This window comes from Oncorhynchus keta, chromosome 19 (assembly GCF_023373465.1).
Source record: "Oncorhynchus keta strain PuntledgeMale-10-30-2019 chromosome 19, Oket_V2, whole genome shotgun sequence".
Taxonomy (NCBI): Eukaryota; Metazoa; Chordata; class Actinopteri; order Salmoniformes; family Salmonidae; genus Oncorhynchus; species Oncorhynchus keta.
Genome location: NC_068439.1, coordinates 39,324,100 through 39,333,811, shown reverse-complemented (window position 1 = coordinate 39,333,811; position 9,712 = coordinate 39,324,100). Strand labels below are relative to the sequence as shown.

General features: G+C 48.1%; 1 protein-coding gene across 1 annotated transcript in view; it reads left to right on the top strand.

Annotated features, from left to right (window-relative positions):
• The window catches only part of LOC118371776 (ephrin type-A receptor 7), a 222,778-nt gene that overhangs the window by 198,533 nt on the left and 14,533 nt on the right, over nucleotides 1–9,712 (top strand). Inside the window, exons 9-11 of the mRNA XM_052470570.1 lie at nucleotides 4,952–5,007; nucleotides 7,695–7,820; nucleotides 8,204–8,389. Of these exons, the coding sequence (XP_052326530.1) occupies nucleotides 4,952–5,007; nucleotides 7,695–7,820; nucleotides 8,204–8,389 (368 nt within the window). The remainder of the gene's footprint in view (nucleotides 1–4,951; nucleotides 5,008–7,694; nucleotides 7,821–8,203; nucleotides 8,390–9,712) is intronic.

The following is a 9,712-nucleotide window of genomic DNA, read 5'->3' as shown; positions in this document are numbered from 1 at the left end:
ACAAAATGTTAGTCTTCTCAGTAAGAGAGGAACACGTGATGCACACACACACACACACACACACACACACACACACACACACACACACACACACACACACACACACACACAGCAGATCTATCACCCTGATCTGATAGCATTGCTCCTTTCAGACAGTATATTTGTGTTCGAGGAATCTCTGATTATAGCAACCGTCTATTTCCTTCTATTTTTCTCCTGCTCCACATGGATCTGGGAGATGGAAATGGATAAGATGGAGGGAGTGTGAAATGTCTCCCGTTCCTTCATTCGCGCCAACCCGATACGTTGAGGAGGAACTGTCAATCGGGGATATGTAGCACCTCGCGGGCGCAATTCCGCCCTCACACCGTCGTGCTTCATGAATCGTTTACACGCTCACCGAGACACATACGGTACTTTATGGACGCGTGCCCACAGACACGTTTCAAGGACGCAATCCTGCGGACACGAGACGCCCTCTGTCCCGAATCCCTACCGGCGTGAACCGGTTGTCCTTCATTGAGAATGGATCTATTCCAAACTGTTCATCCAGAACGCTCGCATCATTCGTCAGTCTATGAGAATATGGTTATCAGCCATCTCTTTATGTCTCGACCACAGAGGCAAAGACAAATGGGTTGATACCTCAATTACCATGCTTCCTCGTTTGCAAATATGGCTGACCCCCGACATCCCCGCGGGGCAACAGTTACAGATGACCTGCTCACTGAGACGTGTGCGCACACGCACACACACACACACACACACACACACACACACACACACACACACACACACACACACACACACACACACACACACACACACACACACACACTCACAGACACACACTCACAGACACACAGACACACACACACACACACACACACACACACACACACACACACACACACACACACACACACACACACACACACACACACACACACACACACACACACACTCTGTCTGTCCACATAGATTATGTCCACTTGAATGAAATGGCTCTGTCAAATCAAGCGGTTTTAAATTGTTGGGAGTCGGCTAGATGTTTTGCCTAGGGGTCATATGGTGTATACATGAATATTCTCCATCCCTCCTCCAAACACTCCCTCCTCCCCCTTCCTCTTAGAGACGAGTTATGGATACATTACTGGAACACACACACACACACACACACGCACGCACACACACACACACACACACACACACACACACACACACACACACACACACACACACACACACACACACACACACACACACACACACACACACACACACACACACACATATATATATAGTGGAGATTTTGTCATAGTCATGCACACACCGACACCGACACGCGCAGTTATTGCCATACTGCATATAAAAACGAATAGTTTCCTACTTTAATTTAGATAAGCATGAACAGACCGATGCATCACACACACACAGTTCGTTCTTGCTTGACAGAGTTTGATAGTGCCAAGGTTTCAGGGCAGCAGCAGCAGCCCCTAATCTCTCCAGGAAGCTCAGGCTTGGCTGGTCAGAGCACTGATTGTTTACCCTCCTCTGCCTCCGGACAGACACCGTTGGTCACACGGTCAGTTGAGAGGTTGGATCGAGGGAGAAAAACTATGGAAGGAAAGAAAGAACGATCAGCATAAGTGGGAGGCCTGTGACACAATCATAGGAGGGGTGTATGAGACGGAACCACTACCACTATTTCCTCTTTTTGTTTTGCTCACTTCCTCCTTGCACACCTGACCAATAGTGCCCTATGTCCCTCACTCCCTCAGCTTGGCTCCCCCCATTCCCTTTTATGTCAGTACCTGTGAGGCTCTCTATGCTCCTCACAAGGTCAATCCCAGTACTCTAAAATGGCCTCTCTTACGGAGTTCGGCAGAATTTCCCATATGTTGGCAGACTACATGGCAGTCTAATGTGCTACTCACTGGAAGGGATGAGGTATTTTTGCCAATTAAATCTCAAGCCTAGTTTGCCAAACTCTTCGGTGTATCTCGGCTCTGGGTGAAAGCACCGTGCATACCTTCTGGTTTACTTCCACCCTGTCCCATTACATTCATTTGCACCTGTCCTGTAGCCAATGAGGAGAGAGGATGTGACTTAGCCCTGCCCCCTCCCCTTCTTCTCTTCTACCCAGCAGTCTCTCGCCCAGCTCCTCCAACATAGCTCCTACTAGCGTGGTGCTGCTCTCCACCTCCTTCTCCACTCTTCCTCCTCCTCCTCTTTCTCCCTACTGTCAGCTGTCAACCCCCAGGTACAGGCATGTCTGCACTCCTCCCCCGCTCCTCCCTCCTTCCTATCATCCCTTTGTTTGGACCATTCCTCCTCTCTTTCAACCTCATTCTTTTCCTGCCTGACCCAGTCCCCCCTAGCCCCAGTCTACACAGAGAGAGGATGACACAATGAAGCTAGCTGCCCCCTCCTCTCCTGGAGTGTGTACTTTAAGGTGTTGATGTGTATTGTCACGGGCATTGACTCCCTGTCAGCATCGAGGTTAAATAATCAAATAAAAAGGACCTTGGGCCTGGTTCCATTCGGACCCCTTCCCATTTGGTGTTCCCAGGTGGAAATGTATACACTACAGTGGAGGCTCCACTTGAAATGTTGGAGGGCTCGGTGGAGCTTACACCTGTCTGGGAAAGCTGCAGGTGTCTGGGCTCAAATGGAACCAGGCCGTTGTATGCCTTTTGCTCTCTTGCCCTATCTCTCTCTGCATGTGTCTGCTGGTTGGTCCTGACAGATTGGCCCTGTAGGCTTGCCTTATTTTCCCCACTCCTCTCTCTCTGGCCCTGCTGGTTAAGAGTCTGTATGTGTCAGGTCCCCCCTCACCACCAAACCGGTCTTTCCCATCACACCGTGTGCATGCACTGGTGATACGGCTTGACATGCGCATTAACACACTTGAACAAGGACGCTCACACAGACCAGGCATGCACACACACGTGGACAGACACACACATTAACAAGCACACACACACACACACACACACACACACACACACACACACACACACACACACACACACACACACACACACACACACACACACACACACACACACAGCAGACAGCCAGACCACACTTACACGGACATGCAATCACACACTACAGACATATTGTACACACGAATGCACAGTTGTGAGCACACAAAAACAACGACGTGCACTCACAGACTTGTGTATATTGCACACCACAGGCGGCTGGTGGCACCTTAAATGGGGAGGACGGGCTCGTAGTAATGGCTGGAACGGAATAAATGGAATGGGTATTAAACATGGTTTCAATGTGTTGGACACCATTCCATTTACGTCCTCCCTTCACCAGCCTCCTGTGTTTATTATACCACTCAGTCTCTGAATGCTTCCCTTCGACTCAAACTGTAACTTCAATCAAAGGCCTCTGTCCTCATCTTAATCCCTTATTATGCCTGCGTGCATGGTGGCCAAACAGTATGCCTGTCTCTGGTTGTCCCCATTCAGTTTTTAATGTCTCACTCTGGTGGTCTTAACCCTCCTGTTGTGCTCGTTTCATGTTAGTTCATTCTGTGTTCCCGGTCCAAAATGACCGCCCCGTTCTAGCTGATTATAGATCCATAATAATACATATATAATCACCTAATGTTGTGTTAGATCTTTGTATCAACTTAAGTTCTTGTGAACATTACAAGTTTTGAACTTCTATTGGCTCTTTATGTCCTGTAGGCCTCATTGACCTGAACTCATACAACTTGTTCTTGAGTAAAAAAACACAAAAAAAAGCATAATGTATGGATTATTTTAACTATAACAAATACTCAGATGAAACATATTGTGCTATTTATCACAGACTACTTCAATGTCAGTTTCCTGACCTCTCTCTCTCTCCTCACCAGTGTCATGATCAAAGATATGATCAAGAGCCTCACATACAGTATATCGTTTGGTCATTGTGCTGCCACAGAATGAATTGTGAGCAAGGCCTCAAAAAAGCTTTATATACCAGAGCTGCGAGAAAAGTTGTATATATTATTGAAACAATGTTGAGATTGTTTGTGAGAATGACAACAGGTGTGGTTCCATGGGGGAAAGATTCTATTGGGGAAAGGTTCCCGTGGGGTTTGCCATGGAAGCCAAGAAGGGGAGTGACGTGTGTGTGTGTGTGTGTGTGTGTGTGTGTGTGTGTGTGTGTGTGTGTGTGTGTGTGTGTGTGTGTGTGTGTGTGTGTGTGTGTGTGTGTGTGTGTGTGTGTGTGTGTGTGTGTGTGTGTGTGTGTGCTCGTGCTCAAACACACATGCATGTGGCAGTCTGTGTCCATCTGATGAATGGGCATATGGCTGAACTCAATTTTATACACTAATTGTATTCCCGCCCATTCATTTCTAATGACCGGGAACACCACAGGTGTACAAAAGTTAAATAAAACACCCAAAATGTAATGAATATCATCAAAATGTGTTTTGTGTGTTCAGATGCCCTGTGTGGACAAAGTCATGAAACCTTGTGACAATCAGATTACATGAACTACAATTTTCAGAGAGAGAACTTCGACGGCCTCTCTACTTTACTACTTTAGGACCCCCTGTTGAGGCACAGGATGAGCAATGTGAAAGGAAGTTTTTACAGCTCATTAGAACAGGATGCGTGTGTGTTTGGGGGGGGGGGGTGTATTTATGCAGGAGTGTGTGCCTGTGGAAATGTGCAAACTATGAGTGCTTGACCATGTGTGTCCACTCAAACAAAGCAGGTTTGATTTCCACAGTAAGATGCCCAGTTTCAAAAGTGAGTCTTGTCCAGCCAGTTCCACTGAGCAACAGGGGGGCTCTACCATTGATCCAAGTTCCAATTCACTGATGTCCAGAAACCTATTCTCATTTCCAAGAGGGATTGAAGACTTGTATCCATCGATTTCTGCAACATTAGTGATGTTTTACGTCTGTGTGGCTTTGTTTGTTCCCTCCCTGCAGACAATGTGGATACAGCAAGGCCAGTCAAGAGGGAGACGAAGAGCTCTACTTCCAATGTGAGTAACTGTGGCGACACACTCTCCCTCTGTGTGTGTCTGTGTGTGTGTGTGTGTGTGTGTGTGTGTGTGTGTGTGTGTGTGTGTGTGTGTGTGTGTGTGTGTGTGTGTGTGTGTGTGTGTGTGTGTGTGTGTGTGTGTGTGTGTGTGTGTGTGTGTGTGTGTGTGTGTGTGTGTGTGTGTGTGTGTCTGTGTGTGTGTGTGTGTGTGTGTGTTGAGTCTGCACTCTATGGATGGAGGAGGAATCTGCTAGTGTGTTGTTGCCTGCATGCATGTGACCGAGAGAGATTACTTGTGAGGTATTAACTTGTGCGTGGCCATTAAGGCTTCATTCCGCGTGTGTGTTTAGGCTACACTGAACACACCGGTCCTGTCCATTAGATGGTGTGTGAGGCGGGATGTGATGGAGAGAGATGGAAATAGGGATGTAGGGAGGAGGATGAGAGGGGGAATGAGGAGAAGGGAATTGATAGATGGAACAAAGGCAACGAGGGACGAGTAAGAAGACAGAGAGTGGGGGCCAGTCAGATGATTTGCCGTCCCCCGAGAAGGAAGGGTTTGAATGTTTGTCGCAAACTTTTAGAGTTGCCCGTGTCTCTTGTTTTCCATCAACCTATTCGAAGGGCTTTGTTTGACAGATTGTGGGCAGTTTGAAAATGTTCCTGTGTGTGTGTGTGTGTGTGTGTGTGTGTGTGTGTGTGTGTGTGTGTGTGTGTGTGTGTGTGTGTGTGTGTGTGTGTGTGTGTGTGTGTGTGTGTGTGTGTGTGTGTGTGTGTGTGTGTGTGTGTGTGAGCTGGGAATTAAATATGCCCGGAAAATAACACGCCATCAGTCGACGAGCTCACACACACTTTCTCTCAGACGTGAACAAATGCAGACTGACATCTACACACACTAAAAGCGTGCACACGCTGACACACATACTCACTCCCCCTTGGTAACAATACATTTGCAGTCTCTCGGGAACCCCTCCAGCACAGTGTTTCCCTACCCTGGACCCCGAGTATCCCCAACAGTACTGTGGTCCTGGACAACACTGTTCTAGCATGCTGTACTGTATGTTGCTGCCCATCTAACCCATCAGTTAGGACACGAAGCTGTTTCCTCCCCCATCGGTGGGTCTAATAACGTCTGTGTGTGTGTGTGTGTGCATGCCTTCATGCGTGTGTATCTCTCGTGCAATCATGCAGTGTTTATATCTGTTCATTTCCCCCCCAATCGCTTGTGGCAAAGACATGGTTAACCCTGAAACGAATCAGCTACACAAGAAGCCCAAGCAGGAAGGGAGGGAGAGAGGGAGGGAGAGAGAGAGAGGGAGAGAGAGGGAGAGGGAGGGAGAGAGAGGGAGAGGGAGGGAGAGAGAGGGAGGAAAATGAATCAAAACTGGTGTTGGCCTGCTTTAATTAATGTTGTGTGGTTACAAAACCCATTGCTCTGGAAAAAAGGGTATTCGATCCTTCCACTTAACACTGGCCAGCTGGAATGGAGAAGTTTTCATTTTCTCTGCAATCAGAGTGTGTGTGTGTGTGTGTGTGTGTGTGTGTGTGTGTGTGTGTGTGTGTGTGTGTGTGTGTGTGTGTGTGTGTGTGTGTGTGTGTGTGTGTGTGTGTGTGTGTGTGTGTGTGTGTGTGTGTGTGTGTGTGTGTGTGTGTGTGTGTGATCAATAAGCTGTTATGAGACAGTGAGTCGAGACCTGGTCGATTTAGAGTTGTAATCACATTTCAGAACCAGTCTGGCCCAAAGGCTTCTGGGAAGGCCCGGCTTCTTAGGTAGAAGTAGGGCCTAAGTACCACTGGTTTTGAATCCTCAGAGTAATTAAGTCCAATTTGGGGTATATCCTGATCCTAGATCTGTTTCTAAGGGTAACTTCATCCCAGAACTAGTCTTGTACTGTGGGGGTGACTGCGTAAGAGGTCAAAGATTAGGTATTGAAAAGTCCATTGGCTAGTGGCGAGAGTGTACATTTATTGGTCATTGGTCATGGGCCACATAGTAGTTAAAGGCTGAGGGGCTAGTCAGGGTTGAATAGGGTTTAGCGGTCAAATCAAATCATCATATTCAGATCAAATCGTTTTAACTTTACACCTTTCATAATGGATTGCAGGTTAGAAAGCAAGAGTTTACAAGACAGACATTTAGTGGGTTCACAGATACTTGTGGGATAGGAACTGAATATATATTCCTTTGTTGCAGGTAGAGTTTTTAGGTTGCCTTGTGAGGATAGAAACTGATAAAAAAGTGACACTCTAAGGCCTTTTACCTCAGGATTTTCTCTTTCCTGACAATTATTTCCTGCCCTAGTTCCTAGTGAATATTATTATTGTTTTTCCTCAGCAGTTCTGAAGTCATACGCGACAAACCCCTTGAACTGAGCTACTGTCTCCAGGAAATGTGAGCTGCACAAATAAGACATACAGTGATGTGGTTGATTCCCTTTTTCCCCAAGTAGCACAATCGGTGAGAAGGTGGTGACGGGACAAACGATGGAGTCCGATTTTAAAACACACCATCCATACAGTGGTTGTCAAACGGAAGACTACACCGGATTGCCACTTATGTCACGATGTATTTTGCGTGCCTTCAATACGGTTTTGTGACTCACAAACAGGACTGGCGTGTGTAGTTTCTGTGGTGTTGTGGTAGATTGTTGCAGGTTGTCATCTTGCGTGACTTTCCGTGTCCCACAGTTAAGATCCCGACCCGGAGGACCTACATAGACCCAGAGACGTGTGAGGATCTGGTGCAGGCTGTCCTCACCTTTGCCAAAGAGCTAGACAACTCCAGCATCAAGATAGAGAGAATTGTCCACACAGGTACTGAGACAGTGCTTTGGCTTTCGTATACTCTCATATTCTCTTTCTTTGTACTTCTCTCTCTTATCTTTGCCAATTTTCACTCCTCTATCTCCCCTCCCTGTTTGCCCTGTTTTTATCTCCTTCTCTCTCTCTCTCTCTCTCTCTCTCTCTCTCTCTCTCTCTCTCTCTCTCTCTCTCTCTCTCTCTCTCTCTCTCTCTCTCGTCTCTCTCTCTCTCTCTCTCCTCATCTCTCTCTCTCTCTTCATCTCTCTCTCTCTCTCCTCATCTCTCTCTCTCTCTCTCTCTCTCTCTCCTCATCTCTTACTCACCCCCACCTCTCTCTCTGATAAACCAGCACTGCAGTCCGCTATCTAACCCCGTCTCTGTGTCTCCACCTGCAGGTGACTTTGGGGAGGTGTGTCGTGGCTGTCTCAAGCTGCCCAGTAAGCGGGAGCTTCCGGTGGCCATCAAGACGCTGAGGGCCGGCTGCTCAGAGAAACAGAGGCGCTCCTTCCTAAGCGAGGCCGGGATACTGGGACAGTTTGACCACTCCAACATCGTCCGTCTGGAGGGGGTCATCACCAGCGGTGAGCTAGTTACTGAAATCTCAAATGAACCCTTAGCCCCCATGCATTTACACCTAGCTCCTTTTTTACTATGCTTTATAGGGGCGACTGTCTGGGGGGGGCATTTACTGAACAGACCGCACAAACCCAAAAAGATTACTCATTGGCAGACGGACAGCAGTTGAATTCCAGCAGAGAAGGGAGAGGGGGAAAAGGTTCATGGAGAAAGGTAGGTGAGAGTTTCAGAGGGGTAATGTTTCAGAGGGGCAGATGAGGTAGAACCAGGGTTGAAAGGAATGGGACTGGTGCCTGCCTGCCTGAACACACACTGTGCACCGTACGACTGCAGCAGATGTGTTGGATACGGTAATTGGTGCTAGAGACACAGCAGGACTCTGAAACCCACTCTAATCTTCCCCGCCAACTTACACACACACTCACACGTGTGCATGCTCACACACCGGTGTGCATACACACTCATTCAAACTGTCGCACACCACACACACCGCCCTCGGATTGCAAATCACCCCACTAGCCCGCCATTTGACCCCCTTCCACCCCCACAGCCCACCTGTCAGCCCCCACCACCTCTCCCTCCATCAGAGGGCTCCAGCACTACAGAGAGGGTCATTAGAGAGACAGAGACGTGCGGCTAGCTAAACGTCCAGCAGGGGGCACCAGGGGGAGATGGTGTAGGATACCGGGTAGTGTGTGGTAGGGGGGATGAGCAGGATAGTTGGCCTGGTAGGGAAGAAGAGGTAGTCTTGTGGTGAAGCGTGATAGAGTAGTGAGCCAGAGTAATGCTCGTGTTTTAGTGAAGCGGTAGTTCTGTATGTTAGTGTTGCATGATAACGTATGATGTGGTAGAACAGAGTGATGGGGTAATGTCATGGTTTTAGACCTGTCTGCCTCTCCTCCAGTCTGTCTGTTTGGGATAGAGGGAGCCTCAGGGAGGCTGATGGTGTCCATTTATAAGGCACTTAGATCACAGCCAGCAAGCGGTATGTGTGTGTGTGTGTGCGTGCTCAGTTTCCATGTTACTTTGCTCCATCTCTGGCTGACGTACACACACACACACACACACACACACACACACACACACACACACACACACACACACACACACACACACACACACTAGCTGGTCACTAAAGGGAGTCTTCTGCTTCCTGTCTTTCTAATGGAGCAGCATCCTTTTCTCCTCAGCTGGCTGCTCTCTCCCTCACCATCTCTCCCTCACCATCTCTCCCTCACCATCTCTTCATCACCATCTCTCCCTCACCATCTCTCCCTCACCATCTCTTCATCACCATCTCTCCCTCACCATCTCTTCATCACCATCTC